The following is a 26,953-nucleotide window of genomic DNA, read 5'->3' on the forward strand; positions in this document are numbered from 1 at the left end:
CACCTACACTGGACACACACACACACACACACACACACAGGGGTCGATGTTTTGGGGGTATAAATACCGCTGCTTTGCGGGTGGGGTCTCTGGTTTCTCCAGCACAAATTGAGGAACAGAGATAATATCAGCACACATTCACACACAAACACATGTACAAAAACTAAATTATTACCAATAGTTAAATCTGAATTGGCTGAAAAAAAATCAGTTTTGTGCCTTTATCACTAAATGAATTTCTTTCACTTTCACACACCCAGTAAGTGCAGGTGGATGTTAAACTGCTCATGGTGGATCTTCAGTGTCAAAGTCAGGACGCTGGTGAAGGCAGAAAGTTAGTGTTGTGCGTGCAGGATCTACAGAGTCTCCTTCTCCTTCTCTCAGCTGCAGCAAGCTGAATCTCTGGTCTTAATTTAGACCTGGACATTGAAGCCTGGAGACATGAACTCCTGACCCACCTTTTAATGCACATAGATCATATGTCAGATGCAGGTTTTGAAGCTTTGTAAAAAAAAAAAAAAGAAAAAAAAAAAACCTACCAAAACTACCATTTTCTTCAACAGTACAGGTGCTGGTGCAGCTCTATGTCCTCCATGGTTTCCGAGATGAAGCTGACCTTTTTAAGGCTGCAGAGAGCAGGTTCACCACACAGACGTTATGTTCACAAACCGTCCCTCCTGTAGGTGCCCCCTCCTCACTGAACATCTCCTCCTTATATCTTGGAATCACAATCTCTTCACATGAAGTTACCCCAACACTTTCCTTTTTGGGGCCACTGGCATGCATGACGTAATTTGGGAAGAGCTCTCACTTGCAGCGTGTGTGTGTGTGTGTGTGTGTGTGTGTGTGGGTGTGTGTGTGTGTGTGTGTGGGTGTGGGTGTGTGTGTGTGCGTGATGTGTGTGTGCGTGCAGGGAAAGCGTCAGTGCGCACCAACACCGACCCGCTTGCCAGCTGTATTTCTTCGCTTGTGATTGGGCGGAGGGCGGTGATTCCTTCTGTCACGATTTGGGTAGCTCCCACCGGAGGACACCGACAGTCTGAGTCCAGTCTTTGCCGTGGTGCCCACCAGAAGAGACGGTGCACACCGGGAGGAGAGACGCGTGAAGGTTTCGTCTCAGGGGTCGGACTTGACAACCCAGGATTTGTCCTCCTGCCTGTGTCGGCGAGGAGAGGAGCGGCGAGGAGAGGAGAGAAAAGGGGGGATCTTCTGTGCTGGAGCGACCGGCCGCCTTTCTTCTGTCAGGGCTGCGGTAAAAGTCGTTCACGATGCCGGTGTTTCACACCAAGACGATCGAGAGTATCCTGGAGCCGGTGGCCCAGCAGATCTCTCACCTGGTCATCATGCACGAGGAGGGGGAGGTGGACGGGAAAGCCATCCCGGATCTGACGGTACCGGTGGCTGCGGTGCAGGCGGCAGTCAGCAACCTTGTGCGGGTGAGTCCCGAGTTTGAACCTCAATGGCACAGACTAGTGCCCGCATCCAGGGTCATCCATCACCCAAACTTCATTTCTGGAGACTCACTGGTGCAGTCACTGCTCTGACACTCTAGCTGTTATTCAATCAATGTCATAGATTATTAGTAGGCATATAGCAGTTCACCGTCCTGTCCTGCAGGCGCACTTCATGTAAAGCAATGGTTTATTATTTTTTGTTCTCTTATGTTGCTTCTGTATAGAGTGGCAGTCCCAGCTTGATCTTTGCTCGCCAATAAATGATATAAAACTGCCATAGCCTACCCAGCTGACGCTCATGCGTGTTTCACGAGCTCCTGCAGTCGTTTTTTTTTCTTTTTTGTGCGCCTCAGTGCGCGTCTGTGCGCACAAACACACACACACACACACACACACACACACACACACACACACACAAAGCAGCACAACAACATGTCAAACTTTGCTGCTCCTATTGATAATCAGATGGCTGCTGAACTCAATGAAGTTTGTGGGGCGGAAGAAATGAGTGTTGATTGAATTAACAGGATGCCTCTCTCTCTTCACAAACACACACACACACACACACACACACAGAAATTTGCAGTTTATCTAAAACAATGAGTTTAAGAACATAACAACCTCCACAGAGAGTAGAAAGATCCTAGAAAGGTCATTTATCAGACTCCCACTTCCTCCATTCATCTTCTACTCTTTCTCCTCGTTCTCTCTCTTCCAACATCTTTGACCCCTTCAGTCATTTTCACTTCCCTTGTCTCATCTTTTCTGTCATCTTGAGTCTAAGTGGTGACTTTGTACAAAGAGGAGGAAGTTCAGTCAGACACTGATGTCTGTATTTGCAAAGACTGGAAAAATCAATACGGGACACACCATTAATGCTGATCCGGGTCGTTGTTATTGATGTAAGGGCAACTGGGCTTCACTCACTCAGGAGGAATCAGCAGCAGACAGATGGAAACTCTCATTCGCTCACTTACACTTTCATTGTTGAGACTGCTAAGCAGACAAGAAGTTAGTTTGTGTTGTTAATGCAGAGTTTCTGACTCATGAAGGAGCTGTCTGCTGTGTTTGGTCAAGAGGTTGTGTCTACTTCTGCGTTGATCAGTTTGGCAGTATTATCTTGTTCTCACCTCTATGTAAAAAATCTGTCATAGTTTTATACAATGCTTAAATCATAATCTTGGTGCTGCTCCTCAGTCTGGCCAGATCTCTGCAAAAAACAAGATTCTTGTCACTTAATTGAACTGTCTGTTTAAAATAAAGCTTTAAATTGTTATTGAATGTGATGCTGGGATGCATGGATCATGGTTTCACTGCAAGAGATGATGAAACTAACTGGCTAAATCCATTTTATAGAATTACTCAGAATGTAATATAGTTAAAAATACATTGATTTTACCTACTTATTCTTCACTTAGGTCTTTCAGGGGAAGACAGAGGGACAAATTAACACGGGAAAGATCATTAATATTTTCCTTGGTGTCTTTGATTGGAATATTCAGTCTTGCAATGTTTTTTAAAGTCATCTGTCCTCTTAAGCATGAAAAAAGATTAAATTAAGTTTATTTAACTTCAGTTTATGACAGAATATAAAATATCACTGTGCAAAACCTTTGAGAACTAACTGCAAACTAAACCTCACTTATTAGTCATGAATGTTAAAGGAACAGCTCACAGAAAAACACAAATTTAGTTCCTCACTTTCTCACTGTGTGATTAATATGTCCAGATAGCTATGGTTTGATTTGCAGATGTTTGGAGATGTCACTTGGAAAATATGTGAATGGAGGAAAAATAGTTTTACACTGTTTATTTTAATTGTTCCTTTAAAATATCTTTAACTTACAGTATCCTATCCTATCCTACTGAGCAAGGACACATAAGGTCATTTTGATAAATATCTCATTAACTGATAATGAAAAGGTCTATTCAGTTTGGACTCACCGTGGCGGGTCTTAATGAAAGATCTTTACTGTATGCGATGCCATCCGACAACAGTGAGTCCTTGATATCCCGTTGCTACTGGGAACACCTCCTCTGTCTCTCTCCTAATCTGCTTGTCCTCGTTGATCCTTTCAGTTGATCCATTCAGACGGCAAACAGAAGGAAGCTAATAGCAGCCTGGGGCATGTCACTGGGTTTCAGATGATGGAGATGCGAGGCTACAAGGAGGGATAAGAGCTGAGGACAGTGTCGGACAGAGGCTATTTTGGTGGGGATGGAGGGAGGGAAAAAAGATTAACACTATGGAAAGTAGAGAGAAAAAGTTAAAAAAGGCCCTCATCTCTCTTCAGCTCTTAACTGGTTCCTTTTTGTTGCATTTACTTTTGTATCTTTGGCGATTTAAGAGTTTTAGGATAACAACACCAGCTTAATGTCAGCTGAAGAGGAGATGATGACTAGGTAGTTGTGTTGATAACTGATAGAAGAGTGAGAGTTTAGAGACAGAGTGAAGTGGTTGACAAGGAGGTGCTGAAAGAGCACAAAAGGAGCTTAAGGACGCTGCTTGTAAAATCAGCGGTGGCTGGTTGCTGGGTAGACAAACTTAATTGGACGTAAACGACACCTAACACTCAAATACACACACTTCTGAGAGCATACACTTTATTTTAGAAAGCTGATTCATTTCTACACTTAAGATATACAGCCACCATCCCCACATGCGTCCCACTGCACACTGATACAATTACACTGTTAACCCCGTCCAGGGTGGGCTGGCTGTGGGGGGTACGTTAAAAACTAGGTCACTGATACACTTAGAGGCACGCACACACACGCACAAGATGGTGTCAGTCTCAATCTGTCAGAGGTTGTGCGTGGGTTGATTCAACTAAAGATCTGAAAGATGCTGTTGGTGTATTTGGTAGAAAGTTTGAGTTTGCTGAAGTTGTGCTGATGAAGGAGCTGCCTCAGTGGTGTTTGTGAAGTATCTGCTCCTGAAGGAGGCAAAATAGATCCTGGGCATGTCTGGGGGAGTGGGGAGGAAGGAATAAATAGATTTACCAAAGAGTTAAGTAACCGCACACTGACAGAGCAGAGGAGAAATGGAGGAAGGGAGGGATGCGAGGAGTGAAACTGCCGACTAGGGATGGGACAATATACAATTAAATAAAATAAAAAATACTCACAAATTGTCATGATAAGTTGATTGTGGTGAATTTCCATTATTGGGATAATCCTGAATATTCTCATGAGTGACTTGAAAAAGCTGAATGATTACCTTATTTGAAATTGTTTGTTTGTTTTTCTCTAAAAAGGATGTTCACTAAAAAAGATGTGTGTCCTATCTGTGATGCAATAAAATATTTGTTTCTTAACATAATGTAAGGTAACATTATTATAGCATGTTTTAGAGCTATTTTAAGAGTTTTAAGCATATTTTTATGATAATGTCTTGAATCGCGATTATTCTCTCTAGAATAATGATGACTTGAAATTTTTCGTATCGTCCCATGCTTACTGTTGACTAAATCTGTCAAGATGGAGAGAGGAGGAGAAATAGCCACTGTCCTGTCTGTTGGATGCCAGCACCCTGCGAGGGAGGGAAAGTGTCTCTGGCGTCTTCAAACCAGACTCTGCCAACCCTCCCAGTCCATCCACCCCTCCCCCCCTCCCCTATACACACACACAAACACACCAACTGTCCTCAGACTGGTCTCCCATGTAAAACTGTGCCATCACTTCTTGTTCACTGGCAGACTCAGGATGAGTTTCCAGCTGTGTGTCCACACATCCCTTCTGCTTCTCAGTCTGCCTTAAATCTACTCGGGGCTGATGTCATCAATAAATAGTCGCAAAATTGCAGCACTTTTTACTTTTTATTGTATTGTCAAGTGTTGAAAAGATTTGTTGATAAATCAGTTACTTGATTTCCATTTTTGCTAATCAATTTAGCATTTATGTCTTTAAAGCTAATAAATATATTTGTATAAACAACGGATTGAATGACTATGTGTGATGTGAAAGCAGTCAAACAAAGTGAAGAACCCACAGAGAATTATTACCCAACTCTGCAGCTCCTCTCAGCTCTAAGTATTGTTTTAGTGTCTTTCAGCTCATTGTTTTGGTTTTGCGGCCTTGACTCTCACTGCTCTCCTCAGAGTTGTTTACAGTCGCAGCAGGCAGCTGTTTTCAGTGAAAAAAGCTCTGAACCACTGTACACCACCTGCCCCCACAGACAGACAAATTTAGCAATTAGCTGTGAACATAGTGGAGCATTCAGCAGCTAAAGAGTCATATTTCCTTTCAGCAGTTCATAGAGACCAAAAGCATCTAAAAGAAGAGTGAATACTGGACTGAGATGACTCCAAATGAAAGCTTATTATGTTCTGTATGTTTGATACAGTGATTTTTAGCTTGTTGTGGTGTTCTTACCTCAGTGGCCAAAATTGAGTAAGGCACCTTTAAGATACGATTTTAAGATAAGATTTGCTTGGTACAGTTATACACATGTGCAGGATTGCTTCTTTTCCACATTACTTAACATTTACTGTAATAGAGTATATGATTTAATTGTGACCTTCCAATTTAAGCTAACTCTGGCACATGTACATCAAATGGTTTATATTTACTGTACATAGTCCCTTACAGATAAAATAAATAGATAGATTCTGAACAATTGAATTGGCTGCTGGAAAAATCTATTTTGAAACTTAAGTCTCTGGCAAATCTGGGCTAATACATATATTAAATATTAATATATTAAAAACTAATCAAAAAGTATTTTTAGGGGCGTTTTGCAGATTTAGCAGGCGGTTTGTGTTCATTTGATTGGCAGCTGTCTGTTTCCTACTAGAGCTGTCACACCATTCAGGCTGTATAACCACACACACACATCACGCTTCGTGTCCAGCAAACCACTTAACTGCACATTAATTATTTATTGAATAATCGATGCCAAGCGTTGCTGCTTACAGGAAACGCTGGAGCTCACACAGCTCTTTCATCAGTCACCTGATGTGGAAGAGTGAGGTTGTCCGGAAGGTTTCATCAGGCTGCGCTCTACTCGTAGAGCTGCATTCCTCAAATTTTGGAGTCAGGAATCTCCCTACATTTTTTTAAAGAAGGAAATTCAGATAGTTAAACTGAAGCCCTCAGATGTTCCTTGTATCCCCTTATCTTCACATTTTTTTTGAACATTCATTGCAATGTTTCACAGTGACAAATTACCACACTGCCAGACAGACAGTGTCATACAGATTTAGATCTATGTTAACTTAAGTTTATAAGTAGAAATAAAAGAAATGTCATTCATTTAGAAACAGTAGAAGGGTAATGACATACATGTAAAAGTTCATTCTCTCAATACTATGTTTGCATGTTGTCTCTTTTACTGTAAGTAGAGCTTGTCTTTGTTGCTCTTTGATGCAGAATCAGATTAAAGGTTTTGAACATTTAGTTCAAGTTCATGCTTCAAAACTGAAGCTTGACTGGACCCTTTTAAAATTAGTTATTTTGTGTTATGTACATTAGTTGCACAAAGATGAAAAAAGAATCAAAGGCAATATATACTGCATGAAATTAACTCATAATTATATAAACTATTAATGTATTTTATAAAGTGGAGTTACATTGGCTGAAATTGGATTTCTTGCTGTATTTTGATGTAGGAAGACTATACAGAAGCATAAAATGGCTTTAATTGCAAAATTGTGTGTAAAATCTCATAAATAAATCATACATTAGGAGGTCTGGATGATTGGAGGTCAGTGTTCTTTAGTTGTATGATGGCTGCTTCCTGAGTCTCTGGAGCCAGAAAGTCTATTAACGGACTTTCATCAACGCAGCAGCAAGAGACTGATTTCATCATCTCACTGTAATTGCATCTCGTGTGTGTGTGTGTGTGTGCGTATGTGTGTGTGTGTAATCATGCTCTTGTGTTTGTGTGTGCTGTAGGATGTGTTTTGTGAGTGAGAGCCTGGGTTTTTGGAGCCATGTTGTTTTTTCAGCCAGCCAGCTGCATCACTATGGTGATATGCACATCTGCAAAAGAAGTGAGCAGTGTCACCCTGCTGTGTATCTGTGTGTGTTTAGGTGTGTGTGCTGACAGTGTGCAAGCATACAAGTGTGTGAGCGTGTAGCGTAATCTACCTCTATGAGCTTTGGCATGAAATAAAATGTAGTGAGTTTGATGAAATGAAATGAAAAGAGATGCTAATTTAAGTCAATGCCCACACTTGAACTCATTTCATTGTCAACAGTGTTTAGCTGATTCAGTGTCGACTGACAAATTGAAATTTGTGCATATTTTCATATTTTGCTGACAGAATATATCTTTTGTTCAGAATTTCCCTTGAGTTTATACAACATTATAAGTCTTATCTGTTCCCAAAATGTAATAATATCATAATAATATGATATATAATGATATACAGTATATATATACAGTATATATATCGTATATGATAATATTTCAATACAGCAGTTATAAAGAAGAAAGAAAGGTTAAGTCGAATTAGTTATTTCTATTTAAATCACCTCATCAGTGAGTCACCGTAGAGATGAGAGGGTTTCTTATAAATAAACTGAATCTCATAGAAAAATGTTCTATGTTCTATCTATCTAACGTTTGATTGGCTGGTTTTTTGACGTTGTTTAGTATATTTATTGTGAGCAACTGAAGTCTACAGAGAAATTCAATCAAGCTGCTCAGTGTGCTGAAATAAATTCGATGGCATGAAGACTTTAACATTTTCTGTTCGTCTCTCATCTAGAAAGAAAACAGTGTGTGGCGTAGTTGGGGGAAATAATCAAGCAACTCTAATAGAAAAATCAGTACACACACTTGTGACTGTCGAGTTCAATTTGCTCAGTAAAAAGAAAGTGTACACATTTAACTTCACCAGGCCTGAGTCACTGTGAAAAAACATTACACCCCTACCAAACATTTTCTGCATTGTTGAAGCTTTACTCATGAATAGATGATAGAAATCAACACTACAGACCTCCAGCTGTTGATCACATGTGGGTGTTTGGTCTCAATAGTCACTGTTGGGTCAAATTAGAGCAGCATAAACCTCTTTCCCCCGACCTGCCCTCATAGAGAATAACAGAGTCAACCTGAGCCGAGCGTGCATCGGGCTGCTTTCCCTCGAAGCCTGAAAGATATGACATGCACGCATGGTTGAAATAGGTGTGAATTGATACACACCCGTTCACCCCTCAGGCTATTAATAGTGGTCACTTGAATTGCCACCAATACTTTATAATAATTTCCTGTCTTGCTGCGGTTAATGATAATAAAACAAATGCTCCATTTATGTGTGTTTGTTTGTGTCACAGGTTGGGAAGGAAACTGTTCAAACCACTGAGGACCAGTTGATGAAGAGAGATATGCCTCCTGCGTTCATCAAGTGAGTCTCTGAATCACTTCTGTCTCTCTCTCTCTCTTCGCCCACTGTCACTCACATAAATGCCCAGTGTCAAAAGTATGGAAAAAATCCACTTTATCTCAACAGACAGAGAACTTGTTAAAAAGAGGATTCCAGGCAATTTAATGTTAGGAAACGTGGCTGCGTTCCCAGCTGCAACAAAGAGCCACTTCTGAGGCCTCCGCACTGCTGTCAGAGGCCGGGTGACTGCCCAGCTCCAGCATCCAGACCGCTGAGAGGCTGTTTGTTGTTTTCCAGCTTGCATCCAAAGAGCCGACATGATCTCTGGGTGCTGGCTGAGAGCTGCTACTCAGCAGTCCAGGGACTCAGACATCAGCCTGTGTTTACTTGTGTGTATGTGTGTTGCATTATGATGTATATTCAGGCAGTCTTAAGGTCGTTATTGTGTGTTAAATATCATATTTTTAAGGCTTGTACCCTCCCTGATTTCCTTTTCCGTCGTCACTTTTTTTTTGACGTCAAATTTTAGCTTTAAGAAAAGAGTCTAGATCTCAAGCAGATCCACACAGCGCTCTGTCAAGCTCGCTCACACATACACGGGGCAGCACACCATAAATCTCACTCACAGGGCTTAGGAGGGGGCATGTGGGAATGTGAACCCACCTAAAAATAGATGAACCAGCAGCCATCGATACTCCAACCAATGGGGGTCAGAAAGTGTAGGGACTTGGCTTTATTCAAGCACTCTTAAAATCCATCACCTCCTTCAGGCTAAACTGATCATTGATCTCTGAGCAACAGTTAATCTAAGTTAGAACATGAAAGCGCAGATCTTTCACCAATTTAACACTGTTAAACTGAAAATCTGCATATTATAAATGAGTTGAAGTTTACATAATTTCAACCACAACAAACTCTAAACTGAATTAACTAAAAGACAGCATCTTTGCTCTTTTACATGGAGGGGACAGAACTGTATAATGAAAATCTGTTCAAATTTGATACACGACATCACCTTGATATGACACCTTGTAAACCATGAAACCATATGTTGTGCCTTGGAGAGCAGCTTTCTTTGTCAGCTTTAATTTTCTTTGGTAGATCTCATTTGCAAGGTGATAAATTCCTGTTATTAGTAAATGTGTGTATATTATATATATAATGTGTGTAAATGTGTATGTGCTACTGTAGGTTTGATGTGCTAATCCGGCTGTGTGTTTCAGGGTGGAGAACTCGTCTTCTAAACTCGTCCAGGCAGCTCAGATGTTGAAGGCAGATCCGTACTCTGTTCCTGCACGAGATTACCTTATCGATGGATCCAGAGGGATATTGTCTGGAACGTCAGACCTGCTCCTTACCTTTGATGAGGCCGAGGTGTGTGTGTGTGTGTGTGTGTGTGTGTGTGTGTTTGTGTGTTTACCTCAGTATGTCAGAATCACAGTCACTCCTGCTTCAGAGGTGCACTAACTTTCAGGGAAATTAAGCTTTATATAGCTGCACACAGGAAGAAGGAACCCAGCTTCAAGCAAGTCTGTAATAGAGTCTCAGATGCAGCCAGATCTAATCACTGGGATCAAATGACTTCCCTCTGTCATAACTCAGGATGTGTGTGTGTGAGGTTACGGTATGTACAAGCTCGCTGTTGGGTGTTTTGGATGTTTGATGGCAACTCCATAAGTGGAATCACATTGTGCACGTGATTATGCTCACCATGTCTCATCACTCGCCTCATTTTTGAAAGAGCAACTTCTCACAGTCACAAGACACACATCACAAGACTGTACACACACACACACACACACACATGCACGCACAAAGACAAAGACACCACACAAACACACCAGGGTAACTTAATGCTGTCTATAAAAAGGCTCATGCACACATTGAATATTTCTCTCACAATAAAAGAGTTATACTTGCACATAGGTTTTATCTCTAATCATTATCACTCTTTGTTTTATGCTTGTGTACAATATTTCACCTGCTTGTGATTATGTCCGTGTCATGTCTTAGGTGCGTAAGATTATCCGTGTGTGTAAAGGCATCCTAGAGTATCTGGCGGTAGCTGAAGTGGTGGAGACCATGGAGGACCTCATCACCTACACCAAGAACCTGGGACCAGGTCAGCAGGAATTGTTTCTGATCTTCTGACCTGGAATTGCACCATTCAAAGCATGTTGTACTTAAACGCTCAGGCGTGAAGCTGATTGACAGGGAGGACCAGAATTGTGAATGAATGAGAATATTTTTTGCAGCTTTCATTACAATATCTCAGAAAACAAGGGTGTCTTAATGGAGCGTTTAGACATTACCAATGCAGGCCAGTCATAAATGGCCTCATAATATATACAGAAACCCTGTTTAATTTAATGAAAATTATGGTGTATAATATGCCTGTTTTAGGGAGGCATAAAGGTGGTTTCAGTGGGCAGATCCATCTTATTCTACCTGCATTGGGGTCGAGCACAATATTTTTTTAGAAACAAACACATCAGAGAAGTAACACGTTTCACATTTTGAGTAAAGTTGTTATCCAATAAACTCTACTGATCACCAATTTTAGCTTAATAATGCAGATAAAATAGAAAGCTATCACAAATGCATCACAGCATTTGGCATCAATGGTGATGGTTTTTTTATGTTAAAGCCATGCAAATCAACCCGTGTTTTAGATTATTCTCAGGGGTTAAAGATATACTTGTCGCAATGAAAAACTAAAGCTGCTCCTCTGACACTAAGACGCTGTGATTAAGGATCAGCCTGGCAGGAGAGCAAGACCGTAAACAGGCTATTTATCATCAGAGCTAAAAGGTCAATTGTGTTGTCAGTGCACTGTGGCATAATGAGCTGGGGGAAATCTGACGCCAAGGGTTTTTCACACTTGATTGATGCTGTCATTGTATGAGATCAGTCGTTCGTGAACTAGTGATATGTTTGGATGTGTTGGAACTACTCAGCTGGTGAACGCACTCAAGGAGGCCTAACCCACGTCAAACCCAAAGTCACGACCATTTGCTGTATTCTACTTGCAGAGTAGTTTGATTTTGGTGACCTCTAACTTAGACAGGAAAATGAATTCTCCCCATCTCTCTCTCTCTGTCTCTCTCTCTCTCTCTCTCTGTCTCAGGGATGACCAAAATGTCAAAGATGATTGAGGAGAGGCAGCAGGAGCTGACGCACCAAGAGCACAGACAGATGCTTGTCAACTCCATGAACACTGTCAAAGAGCTGTTGCCTGTCCTTATATCAGGTGTGTGTGTGTGTGTGTGTGTGTGTGTGTGTGTGTGTGTGTGTGTGTGTGAGTGACTGTGTAGGCAAACGACAGTGAAACAGTAGCAGGAAAGAGCAGGTCACTGAGCATCCAACAGTTGTTATAGCAACGCTGATAATTACAGTCATTAGCTGCACCACCCACAAGCTGCCGTCTCTTGCACTGTATGCTGCACCAACAAAGAAGAGAGCACAGTTACAGCTCTACATTCAGATGTTGATGCTCCTCTGTGGATGTAATGTCTGAGTAAGTTGCACCAAACCTTTGGTTTTGCAAGATCATGACCCATTTTGCAACTTAAAGTTCCTATAATCAACATTTTTATATTAAAGGATGAGGCTGGCAATTTTCTATATTTTTCTTATTGTCAACAAATCTTATGTGCAAAACCAAACCAACAATTATGTACAACAGAAAAGTTAATGGCTAGATGGTGAACGTAGTGGAGCATTTAGCAGCACCAAAAACAGCACTAAAAGGAGAGTCAATGTAGGTCTTCATCAGGAAGATGGAAACATAAATGTTTCTCCGTGTGTGCTGGATGTGTAACGGCCAAAATACACTAGGCACGGATACAGCGCGACACATCTGTCGCAGCATGGCCGTAGCAGAGCGCATCCATTATAATTAACTGAAGTTGCTGCACTGACCACCATCTCTATTTTTGTGTGGCTGGTCTATGTTTTTTTTCTCTACGCATGGCTAGAAAGCCCTCCAAAAGGTAAAAACTACTTAGAACAGTGCAAAAAAACAAATACAATCTGTTTAAAAATGATGAAAATAGATACCTCGCTGTAACAGAAGCAATGTGACTCAGCAGAGCAACCTTTTTTTACATTGCACATTAATATAAATCAGTCAAATCAAATGTGTATCTATGATCCTGTAGTTAAAACGATTTAGTTAATTAATTCAGTACCAGTTAATTTAGCCTACACTTCCAAACCCTGTATAACCAACTGCATTATCACTTGGCAAAACTCAATATGCACGCAGTGATGGAGACGGAGTCTGTGTAGCACTTAGAAAAACCCACACGACATGTGTCTGGTGTATTTCAGCTGTGCGTAAGCAACTGTTTGTTAACGTGTTCGCCAGTTCAACTTAAAAAGTGAACTGTCATATGTCAGTGTTGTGTTTATGGCTCATTTCTTCTGCTCCCATTTAGCAGAAAAATAATTTAATGCAGCTTCAAAGGCACCATGTATGGAAGTTTAAGTGATTATTGTTGTATAGTTTAGTTATATGTTTCACATTATTCGCACTTTTTGTTTGTTGAAAAATTTCACTACTCTGGTGAAACCTGGTGCAGTGTCTGTGTTTTTTAAGCTTGTTCATCACGTTGCTGTTTGCGACACCATCTTTTTCGATAGTACGACTAGTGGGGACGCCAAATAAATACTGGCTTTAATGAACAGTTTTATATTTTTGTGATGAACCTCTATTTCTTTATGATTCTCATGTTTCTGTCTTTAGCTGTAAAGATTTTTGTCGCAACCAAGAGTAGTCGAGGTGCTGGTGTGGAGGAGGCCGAGAGGAACAGAAGGTTTACTTTTGAAAAGATGAGCGCCGAAATCAACGAGATCATAAGAGTCTTACAGCTCACCACATGGGACGAAGATGCCTGGGCTAACAAGGTATGACCTGCGCTGCACGTGCAAACTCTGATTTATTTCACTTTACACCCTGAATCTCAAAAAACAACTTCCCCACATACTTAAACCAAATACTCTCCAAGAATTCACTCTTTACTTTCTGTGTCCACTTTTCTTTTTGCTCACTAGTATAACTCCTGGTTTTTCTTTTTCTTTTCTTTCTTTACCTTTCTCCTCCATTCTTTTCCTCCCTGTAGAAGGTAAGCCTGTTTCTCTCCCCCTCTGCAGTTTCCAGCATGCAAATTGTGTATGTGAGAGAGAGAGGGAATATGTCCTCATGCTTATATATTCTGTATCTGTCTTGCTTTTATTTAACAGTGTCATGTGTTTTCAGTCCACTGACTGTTGATGTGATGATGTACTGCATATATACAGTGTACTTCATCACTTTATTGTTACATGTGCATCTGTTTGTCTCTTGATGTCCATTTGAGTGAAATGGCTTGAAACAGATGACAGTTATTTAAGTGTTTCAGCTAAATAACTTTTTTTTTTCAATCAGGGTATTTTCTTTCTCTTGTTGCTCACATTTACTGAGTAATAGAGCTGTAAGTAGCACAATAAGATGTTGTTTTGGGCCGAATAAACTGTCTTGGTAATGTTTTTGGGTACATTAGTGAGAGACTGTGCCATGAGATCATTTACTGGTGAAGTTAAGATCTGTTTCACTAGTCTAACCTGTTACCCTGCATGTTTTTTTTCTGCACACAACTAGCTCAGACAATGATCTCTCTTTGTGTTTGTGTGTGTGTGTGTGCTTGCTGTGGACATACCGCATACTCTTGTGTATGAGCTGTGATAAGCACTCCCTGTCAGTGTGTGGGGGAACTGCTGGCAAACGAGGACTGTCCTCTCAGGTCATGAATTATAGAAATGAGCTGGTTGATGTCCAGACACATACATTATAGATGGGCTGTATTGAACGGTTCCACTTATGCGTTTCATTCTCCTCTGACCTTTTTTTTTTCTCCACCTGGTATAAACAGATAAAAGAGTGTGTGATATTTTAGCTGTAAGTAGGTAATTCAAATGTCACATTTCCCCTTTTTGCATCAGTAGTTATTACTTTTAATGCACACACATCAGTTAATTAGTTGGGCTGACCAAAATTTGTGAGTGGTTATTGATCCCACTTAAAGGGAAAATTTGCAGATTTTCAAGCAGCATTGTATCATTACAATGTGGGTTGTGTATACAAATGAACAATGTTCAACAATGTTGCCTGCACCCAGAGCTCCCCGCTCATTTGCTGGCAAAATGTCAGGTGACACAAAACGCATCATCTAGCGGACTTTGGAGATCAGCCAGACTACAAACTACATTTCCTCATTTTCTGTAGTGGTGCCTTCAAGGACGGTAAAATGTGGGTCTCCTAAAACACTCCTGACTACTAAATGCTTTAAAATATCAGTATATTTGGAACAAAACTAGTTTCATGATACAAGGCCAAGTATTGTGCTGTTGAATCAGACACAACAGAATCTGGAAGAGGAAGCGACCACCAGAGCAACTTTACAGCCGCAGCCTGACTTCACCTGCTGAGTTTCTCTGTGATACCAACACTAAGACAAACAAACAACTAGCTTTACAATATAATGTCGGAGCAGAGATGTGGTGCTACTATTTCAACTTATGAGGCCAAATATCACGCTGTGTAATTAGACAAAACAGAGTGTTGATGAGGAAGTGACCACCAGAGTTACGGTACAGCCGCAGCTGAAATAGAGGCGCTGCAGCTGGGGTAGCTTTGCAGCATCGACCGGTGCCTGTCCGGTGATGATCATCAGATGGAAACAGAACAGAAAACTCTGCACTGCAACAAACTTTGCTGTGCTTTGGTAAACCTGACTTTGTTTTCTGACAGAATATTATAGTGGATAATAGTGCTAACTCTGAATATAGAACAGAACAACAGTGACTGTGTGACTGTGTGCATTCAGCTTTGACCAAAATCCAGTCCAACTCATCATAGTCCAAAATAGGTAAAAGAGAGAGCGTTTGCTTGCACACCATTTCGATATATCCAGACTTGAAAAGGAAAAACATTTTTTAAATGAAAATAAGCCTCATTAAAGAAATATAACGCTGCATTAACTTTGTCTTTGGTGCCCTGCTGGCCGTGAACACACCATTTTGTCCAAAAACTATTAAAAACACACTGACTGACATGTTCCTTTATTACAATGAATACTGTCCCTGTAGTTTATCCCTGGTGATGGAAAATACTTACTTTGTGTATTCATCCACAGCTGAAAATAGTCCCGTTGCAAATTCACTATTTACTCCTGTTTTAGTAATGTTTGCTTAAAATGACAGTGTCCAGTTGTTCTAGAAAAGAGTTTTTCTTCATGAAATGAAACTAAGTCTTAAATTTGTGAAGTCATAAAGTAATGAGAGACAGATTAATGCATTGTAGGTTTTCGTCTTTTCATAGGATTTGTTGATAGTAAAAAAAGGAAGGTAACACCAGCTTTATGCTTTGTTGTAGGCTCACAAACTAGCAACCTAGAACTTATTTTTATTATAGCGACATGTTATCGATATAACTGCAATCAATTAGTTATTAAAAATGACTAAAGTAATAACTGAAAACTCTATTTGTACAGAACATCGTAATGTAAAGTACCTTCTTATTAAAAGCCCACTATTGTTTTGACAAAGCTACTCACAATGCTGTGTTTTTTCTCGTCAGGATATGGAGGCTTTGAAGAGATCTCTGGCTTTGATTGAGTCAAAGATGGCACAAGCTAAAAGCTGGCTCAGAGACCCCCATGGACAGCCAGGTAACTGTGTTTTCTTTTTCTCAGTCAATCAGCTCTCTAGATTTTATTCCACAATCTCACCCTGTGATGTGTTCCCAGGAGACCCCGGTGAGATCGCACTGCGTGTGATACTGGATGAGGCTGGTAAGGTGGGCGAGCTGTGTGCTGGAAGGGAGAGGAAGGATATACTGGCAACCACTAAGGCTCTTGGACAAATGACAGACCAGATCGCAGATCTTCGAGTCAGGTAGCGTGTTTGTTTGAGAGAATGTGAGTTTTCTTTCTGTTTACTTCCCCGTGTTCATGTAATGTATTTTGCCGCCATGTTTCAGCTATATGTGTTTGTCGTTTCTGACAGAGGCCAGGGCCCGACCCCAGGGTGTGTGCAGCGCGCAGGCCAGTGCTCACAAGGCTTAGACTTGTTATTTGGCAAAGTGGACAGTGCTGCACGCAAACTGGAGGCTCTAATCAATGCCAAGCAAGCCATTGCCAGGAGGCTGGATGCTGCACAGGTCAGATAAAAGACAACAACACAGTGATCCGTGTTAACTCTTTCCCCAGTGAATGATACTTTCACTCAGCACTATTTCTGTCTCTCTTGTTCTGTGTGTTTATAATATCAGTGAAGAATTTAAGCTTAACTTTATAATTTACGTTATAATATAGATATGGATGAATAAATGCCTAAAATAGAAACTGTCCATTGACCTTTAACCCTTAGTAGTCTCTACAAATTGTTGGCTGTCCTTGTGATGTTTTTGTACTTGACTTAGGCCTGGTTGGCTGATCCTAACGGCGGTCCTGAGGGTGAGGAGAACATCAGAGCGTTACTAGCAGAGGCCAAACGTATTGCCGATCTGTGCGAAGACCCCAAAGAGAGGGACGACATCCTGCGCTCCATCAGCGAGATCGCAGGCCTCACCGCCAGGCTCGTGGAGCTACGCAAACAGTGCGTTTTCCGTCCTCGGACACATGCATGACCAACAGGATTTTGTGAAGACTTTATGTAATTCTTAGACCCTCTCTTTCTAGGCTCAAACTGCAACCTCATGCCACCAATAGCTGGCATATTTTACCTGCCTGGAAAATATGTTGTTGCCTATCGACTTTGGGCATCAGCCCTACAATAAGGTTTCTAAATTGTTGTGAATATGGTGTGGATGTGGTTATGGTGTTCATTCAATGACTGTGGAGGGTCGGTTAACAGTTTGAGGGTTATAAATTGTGTAGAACTTAAAGGAAAGTACCACATTTAACTTTGATCTACTGAATTTCATATTTTAATTGTTTCTCATAATTTCTGATGTGAAAGCAAGTTTGTTCTTAAATGGTACTAAAGTTCAGTGAATCACAGCAAGATGAGTCACTGCTAGGAATATATTTTGTGTACTGAGCTTGCTCTGCATTTATTAACCATAAAAGGGAACCAGACATAAACATGCGAAAGCAAACCAACTTTTGCCCAGATTTGTACATAAGCTATGTATTTGATCTTTAAAAGGAGAAATGTGACTGTACTAGTACACAGAAGGATTTTTGGGATAATGAGGCATTTTCTAATCTGGAAGAGATAGTACTTTTATAATATGTGGCTTAGATCTATAACACTGTATGATAATATAGAGATAGACTGTACATGGCCATGAAGTCTGTAATATTTCCAACTCATGCGCCATATTCAGAACATAAATATTATTTTATTCCTCTGGCCTTGGATCTGTCAGTGGTAATGAAACTTATTACAGTGAACTGTGCTACAAGAGCCCTAAATTAATGTTAATGTGCACCAGAAATGTCTGTGGAAAACACTTGTGCTCCTAGTAGAAATCAGCAATACAAACTTTTTATCTTTATTTATGGGTACAGGAGACAAATGTGGACAAGTGGCATCAGCCTTTGACAGTGGTATTTCCCTTTAAGGATGGTGTCTAACACTGGATTGGTGCCACTTTTAATGGGCTTTAAGTCTGTATTTAACATCTTGTTTCTATACTTCATGGCTGACGCGCCTTATTGTTTACCCCTCAAATCATCTTTCTCTAATCTGTTGCTGTCTCAGGGGTAAAGGCGACAGCCCCGAGGCCCGTGCATTGGCAAAGCAGATTGGAGCGGCACTGCTCACCCTGCAGTCCAAAACCAACCGGGCTGTGGCCAACATGAGACCAGCCAAGCCTGCCGTCACTTTGGAGGGCAAGATGGAGCAAGCCCTCCGCTGGGTGAACAACCCTGGAGTGGACGACAGAGGAGTAGGTGAGTAGGATTGAATGACAGCCCTGGGGAGGGATGCTGTAGTAGTTTAGTTCAAAAATAAACACTCTGACCTTCTGTGCCTTTTTGTTAGCGTACGTGGGCGATGGAGAGTGTTTGAAAGTGGTCATGGCAGCACCTGGGAGTCTTTTTTTTAATGTGGATTAGCTGGAAGTTAAAGGATCCTGAAAGGATGAGACACCGCCACGTGTCTCCGTTAAAGAATAACTGCACTGATGATTCTGATGATTAATGCCATTTCCTTAAATTCCCAGAGTGATGTATTTCAAACATTAATCACTGAATGACTACCGTGACTTCGTCATTCAGGAGGCACTGTATTGTTCTTGATGCTTTGTTTTATGCCTATTGCTACATCACTGTTTTGTCATTTGATTGTTCTCTCCCATGCATCCCTATGGGAGCAGAGTATGAGAGACTACAGTGGAACACAGGTACACTGCTGTTTTTATGTTTTCTAAGAAGATACAACCAACCTCTATAAATACATATTACTTAATGACTTCCTAGAAACTTTTTTAGGTCAGCATGTATCACAAAATACATCATCCTGTTCTCTAGTTTACAACCAGTCATTTCGCACCCCTGCCAGTATTCCCCTCTTCTAAGTACTCATAGATAATGTTAACCAAAAAAAAAAGTGCCAGATGTGCTACAAGTTACAATTAGCTTTATGTCTAAGTAAGGACCTGTAATTGTTGGTTTATATTGAAGAGCAAGGAGATATCAGGTATACATACGTGGCGTGAGAATGACCTCTGACCTGTTTCTCTCCTCAGGTCAGGCAGCAATCAGAGGAATGGTTGGAGAAGGGAGGAGGCTGGCAGGAGGCCTGTTAGGCCCATATCGCCAGGATATGACTGGACGCTGCGACCGGACAGAGGCCTTGATGACATCTTTGGCAGACATGGCTGGCAGGGGCGAAGCTGAGGCGCCTCACGCACGAGCGACAGCCGCACAGCTACAGGACAGCCTCAAGGTAGCTCAACAGCCTCATTAATCCCTGCTGTCATTACAAACTCATGCTTTGCAGCCAAACATTGAACTAATTCTTAATTCTGGTAGAGATTTTAAAAGTTTCCAAATATCCCATATATAGGCTGAATTTTGGGGAAATGTGAATAAAATGATGCAGAATTCATAAATTTTTATAAAATTTGATGCCATGGTACAGGAGAAAAAAACAGGAGTCTTGGTTGGAATATTTGATGCATAAATATGACACATGCTAGTTCATTATGATTGAAATTATTGGTGCAGAGCACCACCTGGTGGATAACAACACACTCTGCTTCTACCAGGACCTGAGGCAGCATATGCAGGAGGTGATGACCCAGGAAGTATCAGATGTTTTCAGTGACACCACCACCCCTATCAAGCTGCTGGCTGTGGCTGCAACTGCTCCTCCTGATGCCCCCAACAGAGAGGAGGTCAGTAATGGACAAACACCTGTTACAGTGATTCAGCCCTTTTTGACAGATTCTGCATCTAAATGTTGTGTGTGTGTAAAGAAAAGGAGCCTAAATAAAGAGCATGATTGTGTCTTTAGTCTGACTACACTAATGTTAATGTTTGTTGTAGGTTTTTGATGAGCGTGCAGGAAACTTTGAGACCCACGCAGGTCGGTTGGGGGCGACCGCAGAAAAGGCTGCTGCTGTGGGAACAGCCAATAAGACTACAGTAGAGGGGATTCATGCTGCTGTTAAACATGCCCGGGAGCTCACGCCACAGGTGCTTCTGTTTGTTCTTCGTGATTGCACGCATGGATGAAATATGTAGCAGCGGGAGTCTTGACTGTGACATGTTTTTTGATGTCCAGGTGACCTCAGCTGCTCGTATCTTGTTGAAGAATCCTGGAAACAAAGCAGCGTACGAGCACTTTGACACCATGAAGAACCAGTGGATCGACAATGTGGAGAGACTCACAGGTGAGTCTTCTCAATGTTTCCTTATGTTACTTTACATTTTGAAATTGTTCATTTTGTTTTTAACGAATAGATTTTTTTCTCCAAACTTGAGAGATTTGACATTTAAAGAGTTAAATTTGGTACATGACATCTCTCTGTGGCCCCAGGTCTGGTGGATGAGGCCATAGACACCAAATCTCTGTTAGATGCCTCTGAGGAGGCCATAAAGAAAGACATCGACAAGTGCAGAGTTGCCATGGCGAATGTTCAGCCCCAAATGCTTGTTGCCGGGGCAACAAGCATAGCAAGACGAGCTAACCGGGTCCTGTTGGTGGCTAAGAGGGAAGTAGAGAACTCTGAGGATCCGCGGTTCAGAGACACTGTGAAACATGCGTCAGACATCCTCTCACACACCATCTCACCCATGGTGATGGATGCCAAAGCGGTGGCCGGGAACATACAAGATAAAGGTACAGGAATAAACTCATGCTCAAGACACTTTATGACACAGAATGACACCTTGTTATCTCACTTTATGCCACTTGTTGTTCACACACTTGATCTCCTGGCTCCTCTCCTCCTCAGCTCTGCAGAAGGCCTATCTGGACTCCTGTCTGAGGATTCTGGCTGCAGTTGGAAAAGTCAGAGAAGCCTTCCAACCTCAGGAGCCTGACTTCCCCCCTCCACCTCCCGACCTAGACCAGCTCCATGTAAGCGCACATATCCACTGTTGAGATTTAAAGGACCCATCATTGACCTTCATACTGTGAATTAATGTTTTAATATAGATGGAAAAAGTGAAAAAATATTTTTTCATCAGTTGTGGTGAAGGTGCCCTTGAAGTGCTGCTTGCTGCTACAGTGGAGCGACTCAGTTGTCTACAGCAGCAGAGTATTTACAGTGTGCAGCTCTAAGGTTTAACTGTGTGTTTGCCAAGTGCGTATTTTTGGATACTTAAATAAAAGATTACGATAACTGAATAAAATGAAAACAAATACCTATATTTTAATATTTTAACAGTGGGCATCACATATGTCAGTCTTTGCATGAATCAACTTCAGACTGAACATTTTCAGTTTTAGCATTCAGGTGCATGCAGCGTAGTAAAAAAGGAAACACTGGGACACCAATACTAAAATGGCAGTTGAGGCCCCAATATGTATGCGGAAATATCCGCTGTACCTCTCACACTCCCCTTTCTTCTTGAACTATCAGTAGGTAACATACGTGTGTCTGTATGTGTATTTTGCAGGTTAGCGATGAGCAGGCGCCTCCCAAGCCGCCCTTGCCAGAGGGCGAGGTACCTCCCCCTCGGCCCCCTCCTCCAGAGGAAAAGGACGAGGAGTTCCCAGAGCAGAAGGCTGGAGAGGTGCTCAGCGAGCCCATGATGGTTGCAGCCAGACAGCTGCACGATGAGGCTCGCAAGTGGTCCAGCAAGGTCAGTTCACACACGCGCCCACACACAGAGAAATATACAGTTTGCATATTTTTTCTTTTTCTCTCTGTTAATTAACTATAATAAACTTGAACAGTGGTTAAGTGAATTCTTCTTATTCTGTAAATATCTGAATTTCCTGAAATCATGTTGATCCTGAAAGTTGACATCAGTGGCTCGATTCCAGTTTCAGAGGGAAACTTGAAACTGTCATCTGGCCATTAATGGTTTAATACACATACACACTTACATGCAAAAAGAATATGAAACAGTCCACAAAGCTCATCTGTGGAGAGATGATCCAGCTTCACCTTTTCAGTAGAAGAGAAGAGGAAGGAGACTTTTTGTGTTTGTTTCCACTCGTATCCCTTTTGGCGTCTATGTATGTTTTGTATGTGTGTGTCCAAGTGTTTTTGTGTGGAGGAGCTGTGTGATTATCCAGGAATAATGCCCTCTCGCTCTATTTGTGACGTTCATAACCATTTCCCCCCTCTGTAGCTCTCCTGACAGTTTTTCCACACCTGTTTCATGATCTATGCATCAGAGGTGTGTTTGGAAACCAGGCAGAAAACGTGTCTTGTAATGACACCCATTTTCCCAGCACGCTGCTTTACTTCTAAATATACTGGAAGGATGGAGGCCAGCCACTGGTTTTAGTTACAGTTAGACCTGCCTCAGAGCAGGACACAGCATCCAACTGTTACCTGCCCAAACCAGCTCCTTTTTTCCACTTTTTTTCCCCCACCAAAACCATCTTTGCCTGTGCGTGCAGTTCCACCTCCCCTCTCTGTCCCTGCTCTTTCACAGCGCCTGTATTCGCTTCTCCTCCCTCCTGTAAATCTCCTGTCCTCTTGTTTTTCCATCCAGTGCCTCTCATACTGTACTAAATGCCTCCTTTTCCCATGCTTCCTTCCATCCTGGGCTTTCTCCTTCCCCCTTCTTCTCCACATTCCTCCTTTTTTTCCACCTCCCTCCCCCCCTTTTGCCTCCCTCCCTTTCCCTCCCCTCCCCTCCCGATCGATCCTCCTCCAACCACCACCAACAATCCCCCCCCCGCCCCTGCCCCACCCAGCCTGAGGATGAGGAGGCAGTAGAGGAGAGGGAGGTAGATGATGAAGATGAGTTTACTGATGGTGAGGATGACTATGAGCCAGAACTGCTGATGATGCCCTCCAACCAGCCTGTCAATCAACCCATTCTGGCAGCTGCCCAGTCTCTCCACCAGGAGGCGCGCAAGTGGTCCAGCAAGGTCTGCACATATACATGCACATGGATGTACACACAAACAGCTGTGGGGTCAAATAGTATTTACAGAAAGCTCCCAGCTGTTTGACCCCCCCTCACACACACACACACATCCATGCATGCAAACACCACACAAGGAAATCCCTGCAGGACACAGAAACACCCTCATGGAGTACTAGCTGACAGTCTCTGTGGCTGTACGAACAATGAGCTCTGCATCTGCCACTACCATGGAAACCTCCAACCAGCTGTGGCTGCTGTTTTATGGTTGTTGCATCACACTCAGACACACGGTTATGCCGATGCTAAAGTTGCACTAAAGGTCGAGGATTGTTGGAATGGCAAGTTTGTTTGTTGCACCACGTGGATAAACTGGTACTGGCTTCACAAGTCCCTCCCTTATGTTCATGATTAGGTAAAGTGGTTTAAAGGAGGAGCCAGTCACTCTGTCTCGCTGTTATCGCTGTTGTCAATCTCTCGTTGTCTGGCCAACCTGTGAAGCCAAGGATGACAGTTTCCCCAAAGACTTCTGGGTGATGTAGCTTTGACGTTAGACTGCCTGCCTGCTCTGATAACCTGCTTCTGCTTCTTAGTCTCAGGGTGTGTATCGATCGCTGCCCCACTGTGAACGTCACCTCATGGGTACTAACCTAAAGCTGACTGTGATGTGAGGGAGACGGTGAGAATTGGATCAGTCTCAACACTGTTTCCCTCCAAAACAGGGATGTAAAATTGATAATTATCCTTTCCCATGAGGGTTGAAGAATGTGAAACTTGCACTGTCACTGCATGCAGCTTTCTGCTAAAAAAAATGCTTGTAGTTTTAGTATCTGTTTTGCTTTTGTAATTCAAATTCATTAAAAAAAACCACTAGCATTTGCTTATGTGTTCAATAACACTATTTTTTATTATATTACAATCAGTATTATCAGAAAAGCGAGTGGAAACATGTCACGTAAAATATGTTTCCTTTGCATTTTCAACTATTATCCAAAGCCACACTCTTCTCCCCAGCATCCTGCTCACAGCTCTCACTGCTTCCCCCTCTACACCATCCCTCCTCTTCGCAGGGTAACGACATCATCGCAGCAGCCAAGCGGATGGCCCTGCTGATGGCAGAGATGTCTCGGCTGGTGCGCGGCGGCAGTGGGAACAAACGAGCGCTGATTCAGTGCGCAAAGGACATCGCCAAGGCCTCGGACGAGGTGACGAGACTGGCTAAAGAAGTGGCCAAGCAGTGCACTGACAGACGCATCAGGACTAACCTGCTGCAGGTGATGGTGCACACGTGCAGACACAACCACATGCTGAAAAGTCTTGTATGGAAAATAATTTACAAATGTTTCTCCTTCTGAAGGTGTGTGAGCGGATCCCTACCATCAGTACTCAGTTGAAGATCCTCTCTACTGTTAAAGCAACCATGTTGGGACGAACCAACATTAGTGAAGAGGAGTCAGAGCAGGTAAACTCACAAAATCAGTGCATCCCTTTTGGCTGGTCTTCATTTTGTCCTGTCTCTGTTGTTATTTTACCTCTAACTGCTTCACTTCTAAATGTCTCCTTGACCAGGCCACAGAGATGTTGGTCCATAATGCTCAGAATCTGATGCAGTCGGTGAAAGAAACTGTCCGAGAAGCAGAAGCAGCTTCCATCAAGATCCGCACAGATGCAGGATTCACCCTCCGCTGGGTACGCAAGACCCCCTGGTACCAATAAACAAACCCGGTTAATTAAAGGAGTCACACTCTCAACTTGGCGATACGATAGCACATACTTTGAGTAAAAGTAGCAATGTGCATACTCATTACTAGTGAACATGTGTACCTCTTCAAAGAGACAACTGCAGGCGATTTCTATCCATTCTCCGCTGTAGTTTGTACCAGGAAACATACGATTTGGTACCAAGCAGGTTTCATTTATTGGAGTGAGTTCAGCTTTTGCTCTCCAGTTCCCTTTATCTGTAACTGTGGAATCACGCAGGCTAATCGGAGACAGTTTTTAATATATATTTTTGGTATGTTGTGTTACAAGAGTTTATCCAAATCCCAGGTATATATATTTTTTGCATGAAAATGTTTTCTATTTTCTAAAAGGCAAAAATATGACATTAAGACATGATGTCTCAGAGGACATTTACTTTTGATTTTGTCGGTGAGAGTTTCTTATCGTCTCTTGTATATACAGTAAGTATTTGTTTAATGGACAACACTCAGCTATGAGCTTTATTCACTGATTCTGACACTAAAGTGCGGAGCCTTGTCTGGGCTGACAAGCTCTCCTCTCGTCATGTTTACTTTTAGTGATAACACTGTTCTTAATTGAAGATCTGCCAGTGAATTCAAAGGTGAGACATCATCACTGCTGTCCGGTGATGTTTATACTTGAAGAACTAAAAGGTCTTCTGGATTTAAAGTGTTATGACTCTTAGGCAATGTTACAGTTTAAAACAGATTATATACTGTAATTTGAAAAAAAGAATTTATGGTTTTCTTGATTGCTGGAAGGTTGACACTTAGATTTTCACTTGACAGTGGCAGTATGTGTGGCAGTAAGGTATAATTCAAGGTTAGTTGTGATGTTTTAATGTGTGTTTGGAGTTATTTGTTTTAACTTTATTTAACTTTCACAGTGAACAATGCCAAAGGATTTGTTTTACATTACTGTAAATTCTTTAAACACTTAAATCCAGGTTATTAAAAACAGCAAACATGGCAGGACTTTTTTTCTTTGGAGACCCTGGAGTTCTTTTTGAGGTCTGTTATTTTCTACAGGGTTTTTTTTTTTAAATACTTGTTGTGCTTTGTTTCTGCACTAAAATCCCAAACAGTTGAACTGTTTGAGATTTTTATCAAAAGTGATCAAAAAACTATGATTTAAGACAGCCATCCTTTTCTTCTTCTCCATGTGTAGTCCCACTCTGAACGCTCTGACGCAACATATGAACACACATTTTCAAGACAACCCAGGTGGTTTGTGAACAAAAACAACCTTTTTATGTAAAACCAGTCTAGTTTGTTTGTTTTTTTAGATCTGAATCAGGAAACTATTGAAAATTAGCTTTCGTTTGTAGTTATTAACAGTGTTTTGATTGGTAACTCAACATGCAGCCAGATCTATGAATGCACATTTTCTTATTCTGTCAGTTGCTTCCATTCCTCATACAGCATTTCATCCAAGTTTATAAAATATTTTTTACAATATCTGGGCAAATTTAACTGTTAAATGGAGAATCTGTATGTGTGTGTGTGATTGTGTGTGTGTGTGCGTGTATGTGAAGCCTCTTCACATAACAGTATTAGTGAGCCGCCCACGATGGTTAGGGACAGAGCTCCAAAGAGCAGCACCGAATGTTAACCACATTTTCAGTTTTATTTGGGCCTACTGAGCATGTAGCAGTCAGTGACCCCTCACTGAGAGCGACAGGGTGTAGTCCTGTGTGTACTTGATGTGTCACGCCCTGAATGTATTCTGATAGCTTCTAGCCCTGCCAACACATCTGCTGTGCCTTGGAAGAATAAAAGAATATAATGATGACTAGAGTTGGCCTCTTAATTTGCTTTCATATAGTAAATCAATGGCACCATTACATAAAAAAAGTGTGTAACAAGACTAAATTAGCTGTATT

The 26,953-nt window shown here is 41.7% G+C and overlaps 1 protein-coding gene across 7 annotated transcripts; it reads left to right on the top strand.

The window, feature by feature from the left end:
• The first annotated feature begins 917 nt into the window (after positions 1-917).
• On the top strand, positions 918-26,862 carry LOC121911538 (vinculin-like). 7 transcript variants are annotated; one of them, XM_042433112.1, is made up of 25 exons: positions 918-1,436; positions 8,736-8,806; positions 10,009-10,159; positions 10,799-10,907; positions 11,913-12,035; positions 13,533-13,693; positions 13,909-13,911; positions 16,404-16,494; positions 16,573-16,720; positions 16,832-16,985; positions 17,247-17,422; positions 17,506-17,604; positions 18,533-18,723; positions 19,149-19,175; positions 19,521-19,720; positions 20,043-20,171; positions 20,323-20,472; positions 20,561-20,669; positions 20,816-21,118; positions 21,234-21,358; positions 21,901-22,086; positions 23,156-23,332; positions 24,399-24,602; positions 24,686-24,790; positions 24,898-26,862. In XM_042433112.1, the coding sequence occupies exons 1-25, from the start codon at positions 1,269-1,271 to the stop codon at positions 25,042-25,044; spliced, it is 3,507 nt and encodes a 1,168-aa protein (XP_042289046.1). In that variant the 5' UTR covers positions 918-1,268; the 3' UTR covers positions 25,045-26,862. The 7 variants fall into 7 exon arrangements, with proteins under 7 accessions (XP_042289046.1, XP_042289047.1, XP_042289048.1 ...); XM_042433113.1 differs by lacking the exon at positions 17,506-17,604 and having other exon boundaries at positions 919-1,436; XM_042433114.1 differs by lacking the exons at positions 13,909-13,911; positions 17,506-17,604 and having other exon boundaries at positions 919-1,436.
• Positions 26,863-26,953: the final 91 nt, after the last annotated feature.

The sequence above is a fragment of the Thunnus maccoyii genome, chromosome 14 (assembly GCF_910596095.1).
Source record: "Thunnus maccoyii chromosome 14, fThuMac1.1, whole genome shotgun sequence".
Taxonomy (NCBI): Eukaryota; Metazoa; Chordata; class Actinopteri; order Scombriformes; family Scombridae; genus Thunnus; species Thunnus maccoyii.

Bases quoted from the DNA above. Each gene is read 5' to 3' on its own strand.
- LOC121911538 (XM_042433112.1), top strand. From the start codon at position 1,269: ATGCCGGTGTTTCACACCAAGACGATCGAGAGTATCCTGGAGCCGGTG. The intron at 20,473-20,560 runs GTGCTTCTGTTT...TTTGATGTCCAG, and splicing joins CCCGGGAGCTCACGCCACAG to GTGACCTCAGCTGCTCGTAT. The intron at 23,333-24,398 runs GTCTGCACATAT...TCCTCTTCGCAG, and splicing joins CGCGCAAGTGGTCCAGCAAG to GGTAACGACATCATCGCAGC.